The sequence below is a fragment of the Hippocampus comes genome, unplaced genomic scaffold, assembly GCF_001891065.2.
Source record: "Hippocampus comes isolate QL1 unplaced genomic scaffold, H_comes_QL1_v1.1 scaffold168, whole genome shotgun sequence".
Taxonomy (NCBI): Eukaryota; Metazoa; Chordata; class Actinopteri; order Syngnathiformes; family Syngnathidae; genus Hippocampus; species Hippocampus comes.
The window spans coordinates 638,251-663,943 of record NW_017805955.1 but is presented as its reverse complement, the minus strand read 5'-3'; the positions used below and the strand labels follow the sequence as shown (position 1 = coordinate 663,943).

General features: G+C 46.0%; 1 protein-coding gene across 1 annotated transcript; it reads right to left on the bottom strand.

The window, feature by feature from the left end:
- Window positions 1–573: 573 nt before the first annotated feature.
- On the bottom strand, window positions 574–24,734 carry plekhh1 (pleckstrin homology domain containing, family H (with MyTH4 domain) member 1). Its single transcript, XM_019890532.1, is given in 35 exon segments — window positions 574–1,500; window positions 1,811–1,957; window positions 2,047–2,130; window positions 2,284–2,413; window positions 2,722–2,876; window positions 3,206–3,347; window positions 3,670–3,767; window positions 3,900–4,055; window positions 4,289–4,466; window positions 4,868–4,965; window positions 5,050–5,226; window positions 5,365–5,477; window positions 6,529–6,640; window positions 6,683–6,865; window positions 7,648–7,728; window positions 8,249–8,479; window positions 8,754–8,864; window positions 9,166–9,302; window positions 9,362–9,512; window positions 9,664–9,755; window positions 11,413–11,491; window positions 11,572–12,296; window positions 12,711–12,890; window positions 12,959–13,040; window positions 13,486–13,569; window positions 13,783–13,932; window positions 13,997–14,021; window positions 14,024–14,339; window positions 14,754–14,933; window positions 15,002–15,083; window positions 15,529–15,612; window positions 15,826–15,975; window positions 16,040–16,102; window positions 19,261–19,426; window positions 24,304–24,734. Coding segments are annotated over 34 exon segments (5,079 nt in total). The 5' UTR covers window positions 19,408–19,426; window positions 24,304–24,734; the 3' UTR covers window positions 574–1,344.
- Between the last annotated feature and the right edge of the window lie 959 nt (window positions 24,735–25,693).

Below are 25,693 nucleotides of genomic sequence, written 5' to 3'. Positions count from 1 at the left end.
AATTGCACATGGGCTGTTTCGTGTACAAACACAGCCATAGCAGATACGTGTCACTTGATATGTACATGGAAATAAACAGTAAAAAAAAAAAAAATGCCCACTTGGAGCAGCAGTTCAAGGACAGACCTCCTCCCACCTGCTGTAACACTGACATGAAGTTGAAAGTCAAACCAGTAAAACTGAAAGTGAAAAACCAGCATGTTGAAACAACAGAAAAAATAGAAAAGCACTGTCACTGGAAAAAGAAAGACACAAATGGGGAATCTAAATCGAAGAACATGAATAGATTACATTTTTAATGTCTGTTCTTTTCTACAATAATATATTAGGCCCTTAACTCTGCAAAATCGTGGATAGAAATCACGCTTCGGTGTAGAGCATATGAGTGCAGAATATATAAAACTCCCCCAAAAAAGGCAAGTGATTTCAGATTTTCCTTTGGAAGGACATCTGTCAATTATTGAGCTAAAAATGAACACAACTGGACCACTTTATTTTCACGGGACACACAAACATTTTTAACTCACAATCAAGAACAAACACATTCAAAACATTTTCCCTTTTTGAGCATGGCAAACATTTTTTAAAAAACAATGTTTTGGCAACAATAATAAATTAACGTTGGTCCACTAACAAGACAGCGGTTCAAAGAGCAATATGTTTTTTTGTTTTTTTTTCAGCGTTAAGTTAGTTCCTGTAAAATTAGCAAAATGCTAGACATGTTAGCCGCTATATACGTCGTTAGTGGTTCTGTCCCATTTTAATGCACACGTCGCAATTAAAAAAGAAAAATTGTGTAACATTCTACATGTCCAGTTGGGGGCAGCATTGAGTCAGACACCTTGTTAGTCATCAGGGGTACCGGAGCAAATAAAAAGGCCACATTTTTGTCTGTTAATATCCACAAAAAAAGTCATCATCGGACAAAGCACAATCTAAAGGATGGGGGGAAATGGCACGTTGTTACAGGTGAACTCCCGTTCTGTATCCCCCAGTTGGTCATTGTTTTTCTGTGTCTCTGGGACAGGTTGTGTCTCTTCCGTTTTGTTGCAACTCGTGGTACAAAAAAAAAAAGACTAATTTTGATTTCAGGAAACTAAAATCCATGATGGAGAATGAATTTTGTCCCATAGGCCTGAGGAAGACTAATAAAGACAAAAGAATAAGAAAAAGTACCTCATAGAATCTACTTTTCTGTCACAATAACCATGAAGTGGGAAAGCCGTTGATTGTAACTTATTATCTATCTTACCGAATGATTGTTCCTTAGTAACACATTTTCATTAGTTAGCAGGCTAAAGATAAATAAAAGAAACTTGAGCTAGGCACTTTTAGCCACGGCGATCAGAGTAGCGTGGGGACCTTGGTGGTGTAGTTCATGGTGGGGAAGTGGCGGGTATTCGCATCCCAGTGCGCTTGGGGCTCCTGGGAGGTATTGGGTGGAGCCCCCGGGGTCCAGTGGTTCATGTAGCTGGCCATGAGCAGAGTCAACTCCAGGATCTGAGGACGAGTAAAAACAGGCTAGCGCAAACAGGTTGTGGACTTGCGGGTTTTTCAGGTTACAAGCTGTTGTTGGACCGTACTCAAAGGGGAAAGATGCTGATGACACGGGTGATTTGCGTCACGAACGCCTTCACGGAATGAATGAAACGTTTAAGGCAGCACTATTATACTGCCCTCTGGTGGCCAAGGTGAGAACACCAGAAGGAGCAGTATCATGACCATTGAATTGAAGCCAAAAAAACTTTCAGTCTTCACATTACATCTGAGACACATTATCAAATTTCGACATCATGCAGGCGCCGGTTACCTTTGGTTTGGCCATGGCGAACAGCAGCTTCTCCACGCTCTTCTTCCCGCATCCTGACTCCGTCTGCTGACTGGCTACCAGCAGGAAGTCGTCGCAGCAGCCGCCAAAGGTAACCACCGACTGGTAAGAGTACGAGGCCAGCGTGTGCTAAAAAAAATAAAATAAAAATAAAAACAGTGGCGTTACTTTGCTAGATGCTCAGTTTGGCTGACAATTTTCCTGAGAGAGAAAGCGACCATGGCGTAGTCCAACACACATAGCCCGTCCTCGTTGACGGCCAACCAGGCCGGGCCTTGCTCGTGAGGTGCGGGGGGCACAGCCTGCAAACACGTAAAATATTTGTTAAAAAGAAGCTAAATCCCAAATGGTATTTGAAAAGAACGCATTGTATGTGCCATCACTGGTCAAAACCGAGTTTTGACTTGTGGCGTTCCCTGCAAAGCGATATAAAAATGAGGCGAAAATGGTCGTACCTTGACACTGAAGAGTTTGGCCCCAAACAGGGTCCACCCGCGCGCCACCGTCAAGTAAATTCTCACGCACTCGGCCGCGCTGCAGCCGCGTAGCATGGACCACCTGGCCGACAAACGCTCGCTCAGCTCCCTGAAAAGGAGGTCGCAATATGCACACAGAATACGACTCATTTATTAAACCGACACCGACAGGAAAGGTGTCAATATTTTCTCATTTACCAATAATAAGTGTATCGTATCATATGCATCATACTTAGAGCTGTTTCTCATATTTTGACGCATTCACATGAGTCAAATATTTCTTGGCATGATGCAAACTCCAAGCAAAAATGATAAAATGATTTTCATTTCTGCTCCAGTGGTCACTTTTGGATGTTGTCTGGAAGGTGTACCTAATGAAGTGACCAGTGAAGCGCAAACACGAAATGTCTGACTGACCTGAGCTGCTCGGCGCTGCAATTGTGTTTGTAGCGTTTGGGGTAAAAGCGCTCCAATGCCTGCAGGAGCAGCAGCTGAGACTTGGGCTGAGGCGAAGCGGGTGTGGAGGCTGAGGGAGGGGCGGCGGCCGTTCGCTCCAGATCGCCGTGTTCCACCTGAAAAATATGATTTGCCAAAAGTCACTTTGACTCGTTCAACGTTTGACATCTTGGTTGGAATAGTTTGGGATTTTACCTTCGTTTTTCATTCCGCTTGACGTATGTCTTTTCAATTCTTTGAGTTTTATTTCGTTTTTAGAGCAGATTTGAGTTAAATTTTTATTAGATATTAGTGTTAGTTTTATTGTTTTTATTTGCCGAATGCAAATCAAAAAACGTCACTTAGTATTGTGTAGTAAAGAAAAGAAAGAATTGTTTAAAAACTGTGTGTATTGTTGTTTGTGTGTGTATTATTGTTTGTGTGTGTGTGTGTCTCTGGATGATACCTGCGCCATGAGGGCAGCCACCTCCAGCGCCAGCTCTTTGTTGACGGGAAAGTGGCCCTGCTGCACGTTGTCATTTACCTGATGGGCCAGCAGGAGGCGTTCGCGCTCCGTCTCACCCTTAACCTGAGAGCGGAAGCAAAGCCTGCAGGGGTGGAGGGGGTTGAGGGGAAAAAAAACTTAAGGTTCTGGACTTCTGTTTCCATGCCAGTGCCATATTCACGTTTGGTGTTGAAGATAATAATACAATTCATTTAGATTTTTCTTAATTATATAATGTGGATGGCAATTTTACGTCAACAAAAAATATGTTATTATTAATATGCGCACTGCCCCAATGAAATAAATCAATACATTTATTTGAACGGGCTTTTCAATGGTTATACTGAGCAGAATGATGTTGCGAATAAAGTTCTGCTGTCATCTTGACCGGACTCCATTTTGCCTCTATGGCAGAAACGTCCCACCTGTTCTTGTAAGTTAACCGTACAATCCGCGTGCCCTCATTCTTCCCCGGGTGCTGCTCCTTGAGGGCCTGCTCCCACTTGGAAATAACGTCACAAATCTGGGAGGAAAAAAAAACAAATTACAAATTGAAAGTTACTCCGATAATATCTGAATGTTCTACACTGGGTTTAACACGATCCATTTCAACCCGTTTGGCTTTTCAAGGAAGTCAACATTCTGTTGAGCAGACCTTGGCAGTGGGCAGCAAACAGTGCTCCAGGTCTTTTCCGGACGGGTCATCGGTAAAGAGCGCAAAGCCGGACAGCTGAGGACTCCGCATGCCTATCCTCTGGTTCAGAGTGTTGAGGAACTCCTCCACAGTGGTGGAGCCATCAAAACCCACCACCTGCGTGAAGGAAAAGGAGCGCGGTTACAGGGCAAGGCATGGCCAAGTCCACTTTCATGGGACAAATGTCTCTCGCGGGTGTGACTTCCCGGGTGGCAAACTGACTCATCAGTGGCCATTCTTGTCATGGAATTGGGGCAATCTTTGGCAGAGAGATTTTTGAGATGGAAGCAACTTTTGCAGTTGACAAATGGACGAGTCCACACCGATATACAGTACATTTAGTGACTTACCTGGTAAGTGTTGTTCATAAAGTGCACGGGGATGCTGAAGGGCAGCGAATGGTGGTAGGGGTTTCTCAGAAGGATGGAGACGATCTCCATGCGTGACGGTTTGGCCTCCCGCTCGCCGTTGTGCAGCGTTCGTTCCAGGGAGCGCTGGCAATACACTGCGTACTTGCCCACGTCGCTACTGCAATCGAGGAAACGGGACGGTCAGTGGCTTCCCTCCTTACCCTTTCCCTTCTTAGTGATGTCAAGAGTTTGTATTTAAAAAAAGGATTTGGCAGACAGAGCAACTAAGGGTAACACAAAAAGATCCAAGTGCTACTCTGTCCCACTGTTGTGGTGTTCCACAGGGTTCAATTCTGGGGCCCCTACTGTTTCCATTGTACTTTGTATGCGGTGATGGTGGTTTTTAAAGTGCTCTATAAATAAAGTTGGGTTGAGTAGTAATGAGGGGAGTTGCATTTAAGACGGCATGGGTCCTGGAGCTTGACCTACTCTCGGTTAATGTATCATCGGGTGCATTCGATGGAGTGCTTTTGTATGACTATAATAGGTAGACTCTTTTGCAGAGTTGATGTATCTCACCTGGGTTCGGCATTTCGACGCAGGTGCTGCCTGAGGTACCAGAGGAAGTGCTGCTGGGGAAGGAAGAGCGCCACGCACAACGACAGCAGCTGCCAACACTGCGATAAATAATCATAAATGAACGTCTGGCAAGAGGAAGAAGATGAGGAAGAAGGCGTTCCTACGCGTTGAAAGCCGCAAACCTGCGTGACGGAGTAGTTGTGCGGCGTGCGGCGGTTGGTCTGCTTGATGAGTTGGCAGTACATCTCGTTGTGCAGCTCCGGGTGTGACAGGCACACTTGCAGGGCGTTCTGCGCCAGCGACGTGTGGTAGTCCACGCACGGAGACTCCACAAGCACGTTGATGAACAGCTGGCATGACTGCACACCACATCGTTGAAATCATTTTAAACTATAAATGATATCGTTTTGTAATATTAGCATTCATGATTGTATTTTTTTGTGCATGCGTAGTCTAATTGATTTTATTTTATTTGACAGATATATGCCGAGTTGCACCTTGAAGAGCTTGAGCGCTTCTGTCTGCAGGGCGTCCGAGGGCAACGTGGTGAGCGGCGAGCGCAGACCTTCCTTGGAGAAGCTCAGGGCGTCGCTCTGCCACAGGCTGCATTCTGGGAAAACGAAACAAAAACAACAACAAGAACGCAAAAAGATTGGCTGTCAACACTCGGCAGCTGACACGACCAGTGAGTAAGAGACGCTTGTAAACACCGTCTGCTGGCTTTAGACGCCGACATGAAAATAACTTGGTGCTGAATAAACGTCTCTCCATTTATAGCAACGACTGAGAAGTGTGCAGTCAATCAAAGTATTTTGTGTTACTGAAGAAACAACTGTGTTCAGCGCAACCTGCTGAACTTGAAGATTTGATGAAAAAAGGCCAAACGTCATACGAATGAAATATACATCTACTAAGTGAGAAAAAAAAAAACACTAGAATATACATGCCAGATTTTACATGGAGAAGTGAAGAGGGGTTATGAGGTTAAGTAAAGTAGTTCAAATAAATTCTCCCAAGATTAAAATGTTTTTTCTTGAAGAAATAATTTCTGTAGAAAAATATAAGTTTTTTTTGAAAAAAAACATGACATTATGTTCAGCGCAACCTGCTGAACTTGAAGATTTGATGAAAAAAGGCCAAACGTCATACGAATGAAATATACATCTACTAAGTGAGAAAAAAAAACTACTAGAATATACATGTCAGATTTTACATGGAGAAGTGAAGAGGGGTTATGAGGTTAAGAAAAGTAGTTCAAATAAATTCTCCCCAGATTAAAATGTTTTATCTTGAAGAAATAATTTCTGTAGAAAAATATGAATTTTGTTCGAAAAAAAAACATGACATTCAGATTAAAAAGAGATTCTTGATAAAATTGCCAGATGACGATTAAAGTTTTTTTTCTTGAAAAAAAAAGTTTTGGCGTTGAAGGACTTTACTCTGGTAAAAATTCTTGCTTATTTTCTTAAAAAGATAAAACTTTCTCTTTTCTCAAAATTGTCACCCTAAACTTGTAAAATTGCTACTTTTTTGTCTTAACATTAAAACCTTTTCTCTAATTGTCCACCCCCCACTTTTTTTTTAAACAACAGACTAGAGATTGTACTTAAAAAAAAAAATCCCAAACCTCCATTGCGGAGGTATCAATACGTGTCAGTCACCTGCATCTCCGTCTGCGTCCAGCAGTTTACCGATGAGCTGCTCGCACTCGGTGCCCACCTTCAGGTTCCCGCCACTTCCCGCCGCCACGCACAAGTGGTACAACCATGCGTCCTGTCAATAAATTCGCCATGACCATTGTCGCGGCGAACTGACCGTTTCCTGTTTGGTGCCGACGAGGAGGTACGAGGGGCTCTGGTTGGCGGGCTTCAGCACCAGGGTGCAGTGTGACGACAGGAAGCCGCCGCGGACGCCCGCCTCGTAGTCCTCGTCTGAGTCGCACGAGCGGTCCACTTCCTGGACGGACGCCGAGCGCAGCTGCAGCTGGCCCAAGGGCAGCTGAGGATTGGACGCTATTTCACTATTTAAGAATGTTAGCTCCTAGCTACTTTAGCATTTCCAGGGGTCACCAACATAGTTCCCGTGGGTACCATGTAGCCCCCGAGGACCACATGCGTGGCCCGCGGACCTGTTCTAAAAACAACTGACGGTGATGGGACATTATAATTTTCTCGTTATATTGGATAAAAAGTGATCAATTAAAAATGTAAACACAGGCACATACCTCTTTCATCATTGTGTGAAATCATTAAGATGATCAGTGTCTTCACATAAATAAATATGATTGATGATGATTTTTTTTTTTTAATTGTCAATAATTTATGCACATTTCACAAGTGTATGTCTCACTGTGGCGCACGAGTACCCACAAAGTGGCTCTCAGTTTCAAAAGGTTTGGTGACCCCTGCTCTTGACAGTGAGGACTGTTAGCGTGCTAAGCTGCTAAATAGCTCAGCCTTTTCAAAGGGAGCCACCTGTTCATGGTGCTTAATACTAATTTAGCCAACTCTAGCCATTTAAGAATCGTAGCACAATTGCAGCTAATCCATCGCTGCGATTGTTTCAAGTGTGTAACAATGCAAAAGAAGCTATTTGTTCTTGCTTCCCAATGCAATAGTTTAGCCTTTGGAATGTTAGCATGCTAGCTGACTAGCTCGGCCCTTACAAGTTCAAAATAAATGACTTGCTCATGCTAGTTTCGGCATTTCTTGCTACTGAAGACTGTTAGTGTGCTTGTTACTTACTAGCTTAACTGTAATTAAATGGTGCTTATCATTTACCTTGTCTTCCTGGTTGCGATAGTAGTAGAAGACCTTTCCGACCAAACGGCACCACACCAGCTTGGAATGCCCATGTTTGACCTGGGGAGAAATAAAAAATTAATATTACTATTTAGCAACTGAGATCAAACATAGGATACAGGACTGTAACTGTTGAGAAAAATGTTTACAGCTTAATGTTATGTCTAGTAGCAGAGATGATAAAGATCTTTTCATCTTTTTTAAGATATACTCGACTCAATTTTATTGAAAGAGCACTTTTTCGTGGCTCGAAATATTCCGATTTTTTTCTTCTAATCCTAAAAGTAAATGAAATATTGTTTTCGTTACTGTAAAACAAAGTCAACATCCTTATATTTATGTAATGATTAAAAAAAAAACACTCAGCTGTCCGTGTTTTTTAATTTTTTTTCTCCACATTTCTCCGTATGCGCACTGAAAAGATTTTTAAGTAAATGAAATATTGTTTTCGTTACTGTAAAACAAAGTCAACACCCTTATATTTATGTAATGATTAAAAAAAAACACTCAGCTGTCCGTGTTTTTTAATTTTTTCCCCCACTTTTCTCCGTATCCGCACCAAAAAGATTTTGGGCGGTACCTTAGTGAGCCAGCCTGTCACAGTGGGCTTGGCAGAGGTGGGCTCCACACTGACTGGGCTGCTGGCCTGAACTTTTAGGATGTTCTGCAAAACTCGGATCCACTCCTCCAGAATGTTGGGTGAATCCGCCGTCAGGTAGAAAGTCTTCTTCTCCGTAACCAACTGGAAATATGTCAGGACAAAAAAATGCAGGGTGCTTTTAAATAAAGTAATTTTACATAATATTACAAACTTCCGTAACCAACTGGAAATATGTCAGGACAAAAAAAAAATTCAGGGTGCTTTTGAATAAAGTAATTTTACATAATATTACAAATGTGATTAGGCTGATAGATCAAACCAAGCATATTGTCACTTTCTGGGGAATTGGGCACTTCAGAATCAAAGTTCAACATTTCGAGGAAATGTAAATGAATAGTTTTCAGAAGAGGCACCCCGGTGGTCCAGTGGTTAGCACGTCGACCTCACAGTGCAGCCGTGCTGGTACACAGACGGGCCGACTCACAGGAGATTTATAGTAGAGGATCTCTCCGTTCCTCAGGATAAACCAGCGACGTTTCCACGCCTTCACCTGACTGCTCATCTTCAGAAGGTAGCCGCATTTCTCCAGCGTCTCCTGAACACAACAACACCGTGTCATGACCAGTTTGAATGAGAATCGCAAAAAATGCTAACACGCCGATATGCTAACATATATTTCACACAATGACAAAAAAAAAAATTATGAACAAAGATATTTCTTTCCGGCGCAGATGATGATTTGTCAGTGTGTCCAACTGCCGTAGTGTAGCGACAACTACTGCTGAGGAGGACTTACTAAATGTAAGCTTTCTTTTGTCTTAAGTATCGGCGGCTCGTACCAGCAGCCAATATGAATAATATTTCTATTTATGTTTTTTTCCCCCATGAATACTCACAGGCCCGGTGCTCTCACAGGAGTAGGACGAGGTCCTCTGGACTTTGTGTTCTGGTTCCGAATAGTCACTGTCCAGGGAGCAGGCGTCGGGTGGGATGGCGTAGTCACTCTCTGAGCTGATGGACGACATGGACACACCTGGAAGGAACGCCCGATGAAATGCATCCTTCAGCGTGATGAAGTGATTTTTCTCATACCTCTCTTGACAGCACGGGGACTCCCGGGGACGCCGCCCCGCTTGTCTGGACTCAGCATGGAGGTGCGCAAGCTGGCGAGGGAGCCGCTGTCGTCCTCGGAACTCGAATCGTCGTTATCCCACAGAGGCACCGCGCTGATCTGAGTGGCTTTCTAAGCACACACGACATGGTAGAATTGTGGTTTGATGCGTTGAGATGCTTTCTGTTTGTACTTTGCTGCTTGTGACATCAAAACAGAAAACTCAAACATAAAATGTGTGCTTTACCTCCGGAAAGGTTCAAAACAACAATGGCTGACTCACCCCTTTAAGTGTGGTGTACACCGGAACGCTGATGTTCTTGTAAATCAGCTGCGCAAATGGACTGGCCGCTGGGCACAGGGGCAAGATGGACCCTAAAGGCAAATCGACGCTGGTTAGTTCGTACAGCAGACCCAAGTGGATGTTTTAAATGCTAACATATCATTGTTGTTCTTATACATCAGGTTTGAAATGCATCGAAATGCAAAATGTTGACATTATTTTATTTTCATTTAATTTCTATGATAATATTGTATATTCATGCATGTATTTTAAATGCAAGTTTTGCTATTGTATTTGTATTTAATTTATATTTAAATTTGATTATTTGAATTTGTTTATTTTCACTTCATTATGTTAATTTTAATTGATTATGATACAGATTTTTCTTTTATTCAAAATATTTATTAAAATTGAATTTTCGTTCATATTTGATTGATGTGATATATGTATATTTATTTGAATCTCATCAAATATTTGTCTGTATTTTATATTAACCTGGTATTTGTACTTCATTTGTTCTATAATCGAAACAGCAACTACTTACTTTCATTTTAAATGCAAATCTTATTTTCAAGTGGTTTTACATTTAATTTAGATCTGTATTGAAATTGTTGTGATGTCATCGTGAAGTGAGTGTTATGGTATTTATTGTCGATTAATTTTTATGATTATATTTTTGGCTTAATCAGACTGTGACTAAAAGCCACAGCAGCGCCCGAGTATCTTTGGCTTAAATGGGACACAAAGCAGCTGACCATATGGCTTACTGTACATAAAGCAACACTGTAAACACCCTTCGGAGGGTTACTCTACTCTGGTGCGTCTGGAAGAAAAAATAACTTTTAATCCAGGCAGCTGGCACCACCTGCGCCTCCGAGACAGACGATCCTGTGGAGGTGCGATATTGTGCCTGTGACGTGACATCACCCATTCAGACGATTGAAGCCCTAGTGTTTTGAAGCTGGGGAAAAAAAAAAAAAAAAAAAAACACGCCGAGTCAGCACCCGCATCATCCACAGCAGCTTTTAGCGGTGCTGCCAAGCATCCAGCTCAACACAAGGAACGACGTGGCGAGGGAAAGCGTAATTACACCCGGGCCTCGTTCCTTTCATCGCCTGTGATTAAAAAGCAGCTATCTCACCGCCTTTCCGCTAAAGAGCCTCTTTCTTTGAGGGAGGGAGTGTCTGCAGCCCAAGATGAGCCCACACCTGCAAAGGTGCGCCTGGCCTCGGGCCGCAGGAAGTGACTTTAAAGGCCGTGACGATGGATCCCAAGCGACCACCCCGCAGCACTGGAGTGCCTGCTGAATGATCGGCCACCCAGGGATCACACCTCGACTCGCAGCAAGTGATCATCAATTGCCGCTGTTGGTTGAAGTGAATGAACTCACTTTGAGGAGTGTGGCTGCCATCGGTTTGGTTTGGTTCAGAAAGCGTCTTTTTTGCTCAGTGGGACATAGATCTGACAGTCATCCGCATAGTAGTGGAAGGAAATACCATGTTTCCTTTAGATGGAACCCAATGGGAGCAGATACAGTGAGAACAGCAGAGGCCCCAGAGTTGAGCCCTGTGGAACACCATATGACAGTAGGGCGGTACCTGTTGTTCTAAAAAAAAAATATTCGATACTGGCTTGGGGTGATGCGGTGGCGGAGGTTTGGGGAGTGTTGTTGCAAGTGGTTCTACAAAGTTTTCAAAAGTGGCGTAGGGAATGCAGGTGAGTGGTTAGTGATTGGGGGTGAGGACTCACCTCGACCGGGGCACCTGGCTCCAGGAGACGACTCAGATACTCTCATTCCAGCCTTGGCCACGGCGTAGATTCGACTCTCCTATGGGGAGTTAATCGGTTCCGTTATCACGTCCACCCCAAGATGCAAAATCCAAATGAGTTTGCATTCAGCTCGCCTACCCACGAAGGGAAGCGATGTAAGGGAGGCGTCGGTGGTTTTGGAACGTCAGCTTCCAATCTCTCTAATTCCTCCGAGTGACCCGCAAGAGGGAGCCCGTCCCGCTGCGTGGGCTCCTCCGATCCAGACCCTTCCACTACGCCGTCCATGCTATCTGGGAACTTGTCGTCAATGTCCGTTTCCTCGACGGGCTGGGAGAAGGGCGACGTGCTGGCGGTAAGGGTGGAGCAAGTGGACAAGGGCGTCATGATGTCGATGCTGACTAGCTGGTGGAGTCGGTCCAGGCTGTGCTGGGGCTGGCTGAAGTGCTTCTTCACCAGCTGGATGCTGTCCCGGGGTGTGAGCGGAGTCCGGATCTTGGGTAAAGTCAGGCTGGCGCCTGACTGGGGAGCCGCTGCCTGGGCGGGATTTGGAAAGGGGTTGTTTGTAGAGGGCGAACGTGGCACAGATGAGCTTTGGGGAGCGTGCCGGGGGGGAGACTTTGAGGAGCCGGGGGGTGCTTGGGCCATCTCGTACGCTGAGGAAGAAGACGAAGATGACGAGGACGAGTGAAGGCACTGGGAGCCGAACTTGCTGTTCAGTTTGTCCGAGTTGTCTTTACCCTCGGAGCAGCTGACGGGTTCTGGTCCGGGGTTCTTCCTGCTTTGGCCTTGTGAGTGAGGATTGGGGGTTGGAATGCAGCCTTTGCAAATCCCTTTACGGGTGAGTTCTGGAGATCTTTTCAAATCTGAGAGCAAGAAGAGATCGGTTCAATAACTCGGGGAGGGTGTGATAGTTGACTGCACCCCAAGCCTAGAAAAGAGAGGACATTGCCCCACCACCCATTTGGTATCGTGACCCTGCGACGCCCACCTCCTTTTGTATTTGCAGAACTACCAATCACAACCACGCTCCCCAAATCTCCGAATAGAACAACCGATTGCAACCGCACATCACTGAGCCATCGACAAATTCGCGAAACGACCAGGTGCCCCTCTTTCCACAACACCACACTTCCCGACCTCCTGTCGACTTGGTAACCGGAAGAATGGATTGCAACACTGCATTCTCATCCCATCGAAAAGCCAAGACCACCCCATAAAACTCAAATTATAACCATCAGTCAATCACAGGGCAGAGATAGACACAGATGAGCAGTCACCCGTTGGCAAGTTTTTGGCGGCTCCGCGGGCGACCGCCGGGCTCCTGCTGTCATCTGATGAGGGTGACGTACCGCGACCGCTATGAGGAAACGGGGGACTGCCAGGTCCCGGGTGGACGTCTGCCCTGGGGGAGCTTACGGGCGATCCAGCGGGATACGTGACCGGTTTCTCTAAAAGAGCTGAGGAATGACACGACACTCGTTAGCTTTGTATGCAGAACCAGGTGAAGGATGAGATCTTTGCCCACCTTGTAGTTTGTCCTGCAGCAACCTGATCTGCTGCGTCTGCTTCCCGTTGGCCTCTTGAAGCTGCTGGTTCTCTTGCTCCAGCTACAGATAATATACGTTGGGCTCTATTTTCATTCATACGCAGAGTTAGACGGTGCTGACTAGACTAGGCGTTGAACAAAAATTTGGGCCCTTCGGGCTTGATTCACGAAATGCTTTCACATGCAAAAAACTGGCACAAACTTGACTGCTCGCGTAATAACGCCTCCGCATACATTAGCTGATTCGATGACCTGATGCAACCAGCAGTGATTCTGCCAAATGTCCAAAAATGCAGCTCAGTTCAATATGTAACACTTCCAATTCCATCATTTCAAACTTCCTTTTGTATCTGCAGCGCGCTGCCAAATTTGCAGAGGCGGTAACCAAAAACCTTCTTTTGCAGACAGTGGTCAGCGACATTTTTACATCCGACGCCAATTTAGCACCTGAATTTGGGATGTGGAACATCCCATGTCCACAACGGGACGCAACCGCTCACACTTACCTCTCGGAGCTTTATCGTCACCCAGTCTTTAATCTTGGCCGCCTTCTCCTCAATGATTTTCGCCTCCTGGGCTCTGACTACGATCTGGAGGAGGGGAAAACATGACATTATGTACGGACCAAACCAAACTGTTTTACTACGGCAGGGCTTCTTAAAATCTTGAGGTGCAGGGATTGACGGTTCCTCGACATCAGTGTGAAGGACGTTTTTAAAATGATATTTTATTGCAAACTATTTTGCAGAGCCCAAGCTGGATGAGAAGGGCAGTTGCGTGGGAAAGTTCCACTCCGGCCCCACCTGTTTTTCGAGCTGTATCTCTAATCTCTTGATGGTGGCATCTTTTTCTTGGACCCGGGCGCTCAGGTCTTGATACTTCCTGTTCAATAAGCTTTCGGACCCTCTGCTTTGGACATTTGCCGACTTGAGTTTTTCCTCCATGGTGTGGATCTGAAAAGTTGGAAAAAGTTGAAGCCGAGGAATGAAAAGCAGGACAAAAGCTAGCCTTTTTCACCTGTTTCTCCGCGCTCTCGGCACGTTTGGAAAGGGGTTGTTTGTAGAGGGCGAACGTGGCACAGATGAGCTTTGGGGAGCGTGCCGGGGGGGAGACTTTGAGGAGCCGGGGGGTGCTTGGGCCATCTCGTACGCTGAGGAAGAAGACGAAGATGACGAGGACGAGTGAAGGCACTGGGAGCCGAACTTGCTGTTCAGTTTGTCCGAGTTGTCTTTACCCTCGGAGCAGCTGACGGGTTCTGGTCCGGGGTTCTTCCTGCTTTGGCCTTGTGAGTGAGGATTGGGGGTTGGAATGCAGCCTTTGCAAATCCCTTTACGGGTGAGTTCTGGAGATCTTTTCAAATCTGAGAGCAAGAAGAGATCGGTTCAATAACTCGGGGAGGGTGTGATAGTTGACTGCACCCCAAGCCTAGAAAAGAGAGGACATTGCCCCACCACCCATTTGGTATCGTGACCCTGCGACGCCCACCTCCTTTTGTATTTGCAGAACTACCAATCACAACCACGCTCCCCGAATCTCCGAATAGAACAACCGATTGCAACCGCACATCACTGAGCCATCGACAAATTCGCGAAACGACCAGGTGCCCCTCTTTCCACAACACCACACTTCCCGACCTCCTGTCGACTTGGTAACCGGAAGAATGGATTGCAACACTGCATTCTCATCCCATCGAAAAGCCAAGACCACCCCATAAAACTCAAATTATAACCATCAGTCAATCACAGGGCAGAGATAGACACAGATGAGCAGTCACCCGTTGGCAAGTTTTTGGCGGCTCCGCGGGCGACCGCCGGGCTCCTGCTGTCATCTGATGAGGGTGACGTACCGCGACCGCTATGAGGAAACGGGGGACTGCCAGGTCCCGGGTGGACGTCTGCCCTGGGGGAGCTTACGGGCGATCCAGCGGGATACGTGACCGGTTTCTCTAAAAGAGCTGAGGAATGACACGACACTCGTTAGCTTTGTATGCAGAACCAGGTGAAGGATGAGATCTTTGCCCACCTTGTAGTTTGTCCTGCAGCAACCTGATCTGCTGCGTCTGCTTCCCGTTGGCCTCTTGAAGCTGCTGGTTCTCTTGCTCCAGCTACAGATAATATACGTTGGGCTCTATTTTCATTCATACGCAGAGTTAGACGGTGCTGACTAGACTAGGCGTTGAACAAAAATTTGGGCCCTTCGGGCTTGATTCACGAAATGCTTTCACATGCAAAAAACTGGCACAAACTTGACTGCTCGCGTAATAACGCCTCCGCATACATTAGCTGATTCGATGACCTGATGCAACCAGCAGTGATTCTGCCAAATGTCCAAAAATGCAGCTCAGTTCAATATGTAACACTTCCAATTCCATCATTTCAAACTTCCTTTTGTATCTGCAGCGCGCTGCCAAATTTGCAGAGGCGGTAACCAAAAACCTTCTTTTGCAGACAGTGGTCAGCGACATTTTTACATCCGACGCCAATTTAGCACCTGAATTTGGGATGTGGAACATCCCATGTCCACAACGGGACGCAACCGCTCACACTTACCTCTCGGAGCTTTATCGTCACCCAGTCTTTAATCTTGGCCGCCTTCTCCTCAATGATTTTCGCCTCCTGGGCTCTGACTACGATCTGGAGGAGGGGAAAACATGACATTATGTACGGACCAAACCAAACTGTTTTACTACGGCAGGGCTTCTTAAAATCTTGAGGTGCAGGGATTGACGGTTCCTCGACATCAGTGTGAAGGACGTTTTTAAAATGATATTTTATTGCAAACTATTTTGCAGAGCCCAAGCTGGATGAGAAGGGCAGTTGCGTGGGAAAGTTCCACTCCGGCCCCACCTGTTTTTCGAGCTGTATCTCTAATCTCTTGATGGTGGCATCTTTTTCTTGGACCCGGGCGCTCAGGTCTTGATACTTCCTGTTCAATAAGCTTTCGGACCCTCTGCTTTGGACATTTGCCGACTTGAGTTTTTCCTCCATGGTGTGGATCTGAAAAGTTGGAAAAAGTTGAAGCCGAGGAATGAAAAGCAGGACAAAAGCTAGCCTTTTTCACCTGTTTCTCCGCGCTCTCGGCACGCTGGTCGGCCTCGATCACCCGCTGCTCCAACTCCTGCATCTGAGTCAAAGACACAAAGGCGCCCGGGGTTACCATGGTTTCACGCGTCCGGGGTAGAACTCGAGCATGACCCCCCGCCGCCCTCTTTCTCTCTTCACTAGGAAGCGTGTGGGAAAGTTCAACATGGCCGACAGACGTGAAAAAGTCCTCAACAGTAATTAATCGTATTTTGTTGACCGCCAGACATGTTCCGCTACGCAACCGCTGCTGATCAAACGAGAGCGCACACTTAAGCGCGGTGGGGAAATGTTTTTTGGGAAGGTTAAAAGATAAATCATAATTGACTTGCAAAATCTTCCACAAAAACATGACAAGCGCAGTATCGGCTTGGAGTGGTGAAGTCAGCGTTGGCAGTAGATTTTGTGTTTTGTGGTGAGTAGTGAGTGGAGGTGTGGCTGTGCCTTCACTTTCTGTAGCTCGTCATGGCCTCCACACGAGGCCTTGGGCACCTTCGCACGAGGCCTCACTTGAACGTAGCAGCCCCCGGTCGGCGTGAGTGGGCCGAGGTTGCCGCTGAGCATCTGGGACCGGGTCAAAAGCCTCACCGGTGAGTCAGAGGCTCTGGCAAAGCAAAGCGAAAAGCACTCGAGGGCGCTGTGGGTGGTCACCGCAGAGCCTTCTTCAACCTTGTTGGACTTTGAGTCATGCAGCGTGGGCAAAGATGTGCCAGTGTGGATGACGAGAATTCAAGTCACAAGCTTGGAACATTTGACTCTGTTTGCCGGCTTGCCCGTTTGAACGCAGCAGTTGCACTGTTCACTTGCTGAGTGGGCCTAAATGTGTGTGCGTCATCAAACGTCGGACTGATGTCAGCACGCACACGCGCACATGCACGCTCCAGACGCACAAACTGTATCATACTTTGCTATCCATCTCGCATGCCATATCACAGGACTGTATATCATACTTACAGTAGTGTAGTAAACTTGGCAATACAACACTGTTCAATCCTAGAATACATGATGCAACATTATAGAATAATAAAGTATATAATATGTGATCCCCTCTGAGTCTCCGCTTAGTTCTCGATACCTCTAATGGCGTCTGGTCCGCAGACCTGAGGCGCCGGGCAAGTGTGAAGCGGTGCAGCAGCTCAGAGAGGGAAGGTGGCGCGAGGCCATTTCAAGATTTGAAAACAATCTTAAAAAGAACTCTAAAATGGAAAGGGAGCCGGTGAAGGGATGCCAGAGTGGGAATGATGTGCTCCCTCTTACGAGTACCAGTTAAGAGACGAGCAGCGGCATTTTGGACCAACTGGAGACGCTTTGTGGAGGATTGGCTGACTTTTCATTGAAATTCAAGAAATTCGGTGCCATCCAGGTCACAATTTCCTCTCGACAATTGGAACATAGATCTGACAGTCATCTGCCTAGCAGTTGGAAGGAAATACCGTGTTTCTGGAACCCAAAGGGAGCAGATATGAAAACTGTATAACTGTATGCATTGTTTTATAATTGTCCAAGGGGACAGTCGAAGTTTTGTATTTTTACAAACATGACAACATTCCATTGTCATGTATCGTCGTGGACAACGTGGATAAAGTCGAATTAGCTCGAGGGCGTGTGAATGTCATCAACTTATTTTCTGTTCCTCCATCAAATGCATCCTCAACGAACTCCTCACATGGCCGTCTGCCTTCCTCACTCGGGGAGATAAACGCCGTGTCACTTTGCTTTTTTTCACTCACGTTCCTAAGCTCGCCTTTTTTTTTTTCCACACCAAAGTGGGTCAATGTGTAAAACACTCCTAACTTGGCAATAGAAACTCGATGGAGACCATGAAAAGCAGCCCTTACACACACACACACACACACACACACACACAAACACACACACACACACACACACACACACAAAAAGCAGTAACATGACGGAACGGTCGTCACTCAACGGACCATCTCAAGCGCGCCCACGCATGCACACGCACACGCACTTAAATCCTGGTCGTCGCATCGAGTGTTAATGTTGCCGTATTGCTTTGTCCATAACGTCACCTTCGATGACATCCACAGGAAGGATTCTTTTTTTTTTTTAATTAATAAAAAAATGTAAAAATACAGCAATATCGGCAGCCATCTTGTGGGAAGAGGCGTTGTTTCATGTTGATGCGCGAGCGAGAATGCCAAACAAAGGGCCGACGTGACTCAGAGGCCTCGTACCCGCCTGTACTGTACTGTACATGTTCACTTAAACAAGGCACGCGATTGGTTCCCAGCGCGACATCGACCAATGAGAGACCTCACGGTTTTCATCTTTCACAGGTGGTTTCTGGTCCCCATTATTTGCAAAAAATAAAAAATAAAAAATGAGGGATTACGTTACCATGCTATCATTATTGAGAAAGTGTCCTGTAAGCTACTAAATAATTTTACTAAGCTATACCATGCTTTATTTTACGATACAATGACGATATCTCCTCTCAAGTCTTGTACTTGTGGTGCTGATGATCCACTATGGACAATAATCGTCTGAGGACATGGCTTTTTGGACAAGCGGGATCAAATAGGGAGTAGTCACAATCTGGGCAAAGTTAACAAGCCTGACTTCGGAATTGAAGCGCCACGGTGACTTATGTTGAAAATTAGAAGCGTGCAACCAACCTCCGGTGAGACACGCTGACTGGACACCAGTTTATCATCACACCTTTGCCCAAACACTGACTCAGGCGATTTAATCGTTGCCTCGTGCGCAAACACTTATTCACAGTGCTACTGTGGTCTGTGCGCGATTTTATCTTGTCTAGTCACGGAAAAAAGAAGAAGAAGGCTTCAAGTTGAGCCACCAAAACGTTTCCACCGTTTCGGGACTGGGTTGTCTCATGGAGACAAAGAGGACATTTTCGCTCCATCCCGTCGAGAAAGCTCCATCCCGTTCGGCCGCATGGCTCGGTGTGCGGCAGACTTTACGCTGGACATTCACGTCTTCTGCTCAAGAATTTCATCACAGCACCAATGTGGAATAGGGGGTGGGGGTGGGAGGGGGGCATCAAGTCCAATGTTAACAACTGAGAAGGTCGTCCCAGAGCCGTAACAGTGGCGGGACATATGAGAGAATTCTACAATTCCGGGACCGAGTGTGAAATTGAACACTTGACACTGATTTGACCCGCCCAAATTCCATGTCCGGGATCACCCACGACGCCTTTCGGTCCCCTCATACCTTCTCGGCTAGCAGCTCCCGGATTTTCCCCGCTTGGAGTCGGAACCTCAGCAGCTGCATCTCCAGAGCCACGCAGCGCTTCTGCCAATCCACGCCGGAGGCTCCCACGCGTCCCGCAGCAGCGCCGCCCTCCAGCACGTCGGCCATGGCCACGATTTCCCTCGGACTGAAATGAGAGTGCCAGAGTTGTGCTTATTTCAATTGTGCAAGGTGGTGGTTATGGTGAAGAATTGGCGAGAGGAGTCACTGCATTCGTTACAGTGTATGACACGAACATGACGTTGGTGACCAAGTATGCAGTTGACTTTTTTTTTGGGGGGGGGGGGGCGACTGTGGAAAGTTGAATGTCGGTTTGTCTTCCGATTTCTATTGCGCAAGGTGCTGTTTTTCCATTTATCTCCTCGGGTGGAGATACACGCCACTTGATGCCGTTTCCTCGAGCAAGCGTGGCATCTGTTTTCATTTACAAGACAAGAGTCATTTCACTTCCGTCCTGGTGATTCAGTGAGCAAAAAGTGCGGCGGATAGACTGAAAACACTTCCTCCCCGTGACACGCCGGAGAGGAGCGCAAACGAACAAAACAGCTGGACCGAGTAAAGCTTGAAACTTTATTTCCATTCCCTCGCATGCCCACACACAAAACCTCAGCGGGGAGGATGTGTCTTCGGGGGGAGTCGGGTTCATTCGCTCCCAGGCCGGCCGGCCAAAGCGGGTCAGCTCTGCCTCCTAACCCCAAACCTCCTTCCTCCCTCTGTCATGCAATCCCTTCTTAATTACAAGGCAGGGCTGAAACTGGATGCTAGTCCGGTCTGGCACAATGGTGTCTTTCTGCATGACAGTCCCATAAGAGGGGAGTGCAGGGTGGCAGGGGGGGGTTCTTCAGCTCTCGCAGTCACAGAGAAAGGAGGCAAGAATGTGTGAAGATGAATGGACAAAGTGCTGAACGCAGGAAACTGATGGTGCGCTACACCTTTTGTGGAGGAGGAAGCTTGTTTTGAAAGTTTAAGGCCTTTCAGGACACAAGGATGAGGACTTTTTTTGCAAAATCCAGCCCCCCAGGAATAGGTTCATGCAAGCAGCATGAAATTTGGTCGGAACATCTCGACAGGATAGCTCGCTAGCTAGCAAGATGGATTGCTAACTAGATAGCAAAATAAGGCAATAAATCAAGATAGCTGGATAACTGGATTTAGCTATCCATTTATCCAGCTATCCAGCTAGCTAGCTATCCATTTATCCAGCTATCTTGATATCTTGCCATTTAGTTAGCTGTCCATCTTGCTAGCTAGCTATCTTGTCAAGATGTGCCAAACTAGATAGATAGATAGATAGATAGATAGATAGATAGATAGATAGATAGATAGATAGGCACATCAAAGCAACATGGCTATGTTGGCTACTTCCTGTGTCTTTTCAGGCCTGGCTTCTTGAGTCTGAGTGAAACAGACTTTGGGTGCTGAATTTTTTTTTTCTATACATATATGAATCTTTGTTGAGTTCCTTGAAATAGCCAAAATGACTGTTGTATTTCAATTTCCTGCGTCTTTTCAAGCATGGTTTCTTGAGGGGTCAAAAGAGACATGGCTACCGAATATCATGTTGTTGAGTGAAACAAAATTCACGGGCTGAATTCATTTTTAAAAGTCAGTTATTCCCAAATGCTTCTTTGTATGTCTTTTTAGACTCCACACATTAATTTTCAGTGACTTTTTTTTTTTCAAAAGATAGGGTAATAAAGTGGCTGGTACTGAAGGAGTTAAAAGAAGCCATATCGGACTCGTAAAAATGGCAAATATGTCTTTTCAGACAGTGTCTCTTGTGACTTTTTTTGTGGGTTTACTCATGATAGACATGTCTCCCAATTTTCATGTTGCTAAGTGAAACAACATTACTACCAAATTGGGGTGATAAAACAAAGCACACCAACAACCAACCCTGGCGAGAACAAAGTTAAGCAGTAACAGACAGAAAAGACAGGGCCGTCAGCCCAGCGGCAGACGAGACGTTCAAAGTCCGGCAGTTAAAACTGTGCGCCAGCGCTCCCTGCAATTAGCCCGCTCGTAAATACAGGCTTTAGCCATACAAAATTACAGAAGTCCTGCATGCGGAGGCTTTTGGACCTGGGATGACCACTTAGTGCTCGACTGGCTGGCGGCTTTGATGTAAAGCTGTGCAGTGCGGGAGAAACGGAAAACTAATCATGCTTGAGTGTAGAAAAAAATTACCAATAATGGACACCCCCACCGTAAAACTGGACGTGTGCAACGTTGTGGAGCGACTGGTCTCAGAGTCTACTGGAGTGCGAATTGTTTACAAAAGAACTTTGGGAGCAATTGCACAAAATCCTGAGGAGGAGTTTGTTTTTTCGGAACCCCTTGTAAATTGCCTAAAAGGGGGGCTTCCGACGGCAGTGGCAGACTTGAAGTGTTTTTGTAAACATTGGTTCTTGAGCCTTTTTTTGTGGGCCTGTTCATGATCGACACGTCGACCAAATCTCATGTCGCTCGGTGAAACAACAATAGAAACAACACCGCTTTGAACACGTCTTCGATGACAAATGGTGTCACCTCTTGCCTGGTTCAAGCAAGCCTCCGACGTCCTTGAAGGCGACGTGCTAACCCCCCCCAGGAAAACAAACGGCTGGAGCTCTGCCAGGGTGTCGCAGCGTGAGCCGAACGTCAGTGTAAACTTTCCACTGAGCAAAAGAAGGCAAGCGGGGCGTTAGCAAAGGCCACCTCGGAACTGAGGCGAGGAGAGACAGTTTTGCCTACTGTGTCTTGTATCAACAAACATTTGACACGTGGGCACGCTACAACACTCGAGTTGTGTACGCTTGAGATTAGAGCTTCCTTGGATCAGCCTGCCTGCTGGTTTCGCGTCGGGCCACCCAGAGAGGATGGCAGGATCCAGAAGGGAAGCCTGCCTTGGGTGGCTGCAGACGGACAAATAGACAGACAGGAAGAGCTTCTTCGACGAGCATATGGGCAGCTTGGGGGCCAGAACAAACACTGCAAAGCAAATGGCGGACACCTTCGCCGTCAACCTCGGAGGAACCGATTCAAAGTTCCCAGAAAGGAGGTCAAAATAGGGACCGAGAATTAACACCCAATTCCATCCGTGTAACGAGGCGCAAACTTAGCTGACCCGGAGGAACCTCGCTCCATTTCCACCGGGCCGTGATTTGGTATCGCAACGATTACACATACGTATAGGGCAGTGATATGGGGAAAAAAGGGAGAGAAACGGCAGCTTTGACAGGGAGTGTTAGGTCGGTTACGCCTCTGATTCTACCTCCGGTGACGGACGTTTTCCAGTTTGGCTCGAACATGTCGGTGTTGTTTTCACACAAGAGTGACAGACTGCAAAAGCAGGAAAATGATGGCTTTTAAAGACCACAATTGCAGGACACACTGTGCCATCCCCGACTCTGATACTACCTCTGAAGCCTGAATATTGATGCCCCTTTCTGTGTTGGGCAGTTTGGAGTGTTCCACCATTGTAGGTTTCGCTATACACAGGTGCTATCCCGCCCGTTCCAGATCTGATACAAATCCACCAAGGAGTCAAAAGTTGACTTTGCAGCCCTACCCCCATTTCCTCGATAACAATAAGAGAAAAGGCGGAACATTTTTACAATCTGCACACAATTATTCAAAACAGACACGCGTTTGCGCACACGCTGGCGACGACGCGCTGCTGAGCTTGCAGCTGTGTTGATGTCAGTGATTAGTCGCTCGGGGTGACATCATCCCCAGCAGACGTTCCCACATCCCGCCGCCTTGCGCGCCCCCCCACACCCGTGCCAATTCGCCTGACGCCTCGCAGGCTCCAGATGTGGGTCACGGCTGCACACGTGCAAAACAGGCCACGGATACTGAAGGTGTGCCAAGCTTGTGGCATCGCATTCAAAAAGACTCCTGCCTGGAATTGCTGCCTAAGGTGCATTTTAAAAAAAAGTATTGACAGTGGGATTTCTTTGTTTTCAAATTTCTAATACTTTTGCAAAATTTTTTTTTTGGGGGCGGGGGGGTTGTGTAATAAATTGAACGGAATTCATTTTGGATAAGGCTGTAACATCAAATGTGGGAAATGTGAAGCGGAAAATATTCGCAGCGCTTTTAGTTGCTTCAGATGCTTTTAGTTGTTTTTCCCCAATGATAATGATGATGAGGATTTTTTTTTAAATTTTCCAAAAAGCAACAAATAATAACAAAAATAAACAAATGCATCGCAAACCGACTGTTAATGCATCATCATAAATTGTGTTTCCACCTATTCCCATATTGCGCAGAATCAAATTTTCAACCACGAAACAAACAAAATAAGTTAACTATGTCGGTCTGCGTCTGTAACGGATTAATTGCATCGCTATTATTTTCAAAGGGAAACATGACCTTGGTTTGAGAACAAGGTTTATATTCGTAACCCGAGGGTCCACTGTATACGTATGTTAGTATTAAAATTTCCTTTTTGAATTGAATTGAATACGACTTTATTGTCAAATGTGCTGTACGTACAGCACAGATGAAATTTCTTCCCTCTCAACATAATTTTCATCATCCACGTTTGTTCGTTTTGATAAAAGACAAAGTATCTCATTTTTTATTATTTCCTTTTTAGTAAAGTTTTTAAAAATTGCTTTCTTGTTTCTTTATTTTTAATCCAAAAGGTTTGACAAAAACAGTTTTCCTTTTGGCAAAGTACAAATTTTTTTTTTTTTTTTTTACTTTTGAGTAAAATAGTAAGACTTTTATATCTAAAAAAAATTATAGTTAACTATTTGTCATGCTTTTCCTTTTTCTATAATGCTGTTAACTTTTTCTTTTTCAGCAAAAAGTACAAGTCTGAACAAACTGGAACTTTTTCGGTACAGAGAAAAAAAAACATTTTCTCCCCCTTCTTTTAGCCAAGCCGAAAAACACGTTTCTTTTTCTTCAAGGAGTCGCGGTGAGAGCAGAGAGAGCCGAAAGAAACGGGCGTGCACGTGCCTCACAACCGGTGCAAACAAACGCGCGACGACGTCTCCCTTTCCTCTTTTGTACCTTTTTGCCTGCTTGACTCCACTCACAGTCCCACGTTCCCAACGTCCACCGGGCTCGCCTCCGTCCTCTCATTCATTCTTCCCCGTTTTTGATGGAGCTCCCGGCAGCCCCCTCAATTGCCTGGCGTGCGTGTGCGCGTGCGTGTGTGTGTGTGTGCGTATGTGTGCACGCACACACATGCTCCTCCCGGCTTTCATTGAGTAGCAGACCCATCTTCCTTTAAAGGGCCCAAAGCGGGATCAAGTTTCGGCGGCGTGTCACCCCTCACCCTCTTCTTCTTCTTCTTCTTCTGTTTCTTCTTCTTCTTAGACCCTCCCACTCCCCCACTCGTGCGCAGGATATTGCATTCGAGGCTCCCCACGGGATGTAAACACGAACTTGGTTTCACTCTGCGGACGTTGACAGCTTCATGCAGTTACACGTTAGACCTTTGGGGGGGGGGGGGGGGGGGTTCACGCCCACACGGAGATGAGTTAGCCTGCTGCTAGGCTTCAAGATCCGCTCAATACAGCGGTCGGTCGTTTTCAAGCGATTGGATTCACACCAGGAAGTTGCCATTCTATTTTTCAATTTTTTTCCCATTTGAGAGACAAATTCATTGAATTGATGGGAAACCATCAACAATGACAACGACTTAAAATTTGTCGCAGTTCCGTCGAAGGACAAAGCAAACTGGAAAAGTCGGCCAGCTTCATCCCGACCGTGTCAGTTGCCCTTCAAATGATCCAGACGACACATGAAGCCCATCGCGCTCTTGTCGGGGTGCAATCGCAACGATGGTGAAGACGCGCTAAAGTTCCAATCCAGTCATAGATTCTTACATAACGCCATTGACTCATATTTTGCTAATTTGCCATTTGTGTGAATGCAAAATGGCCGCCACAGCCCCGCACTTCTATTCACAGATCCCTCTGGTGCAATTGTTACAACACTATGAGGCTCCCTCCAGTGGTATTAGTGTGAAAGACATCTTTGGGTTTAAAAAAAAATCTATCTATCTATAAATTCATTTTATTCGGCCCGGTGTGGAGTTTGCATGTTCTCCCCGTGTCTGCGTGGGTTTTCTCCAGGTACTCCGGTTTCCACCCACATTCCAAAACCATGCATGGCACATTGATTGCAAACTCTAAATTGTCCCTCAGTGTGAGTGTGAGCGCAGATGGTTGTTTGTCTCAGTCAGGTTGTCATTCCACACATTTTCAGCCATTTCATCTACTTCTTCCTTTAAATAAATAAATAAATAAATAAAATTTAATTTTAGCTGTGAAGTTGCAAGTCAGTGAATGTGGACATTTTCGCAGCTATGACCACAACCAAAACGGTAGCCAACAATGGTGGTCGGCGGTTTTCAGGATTGGCAGCACATTTTCACTCCGGGATATTCTTAAAC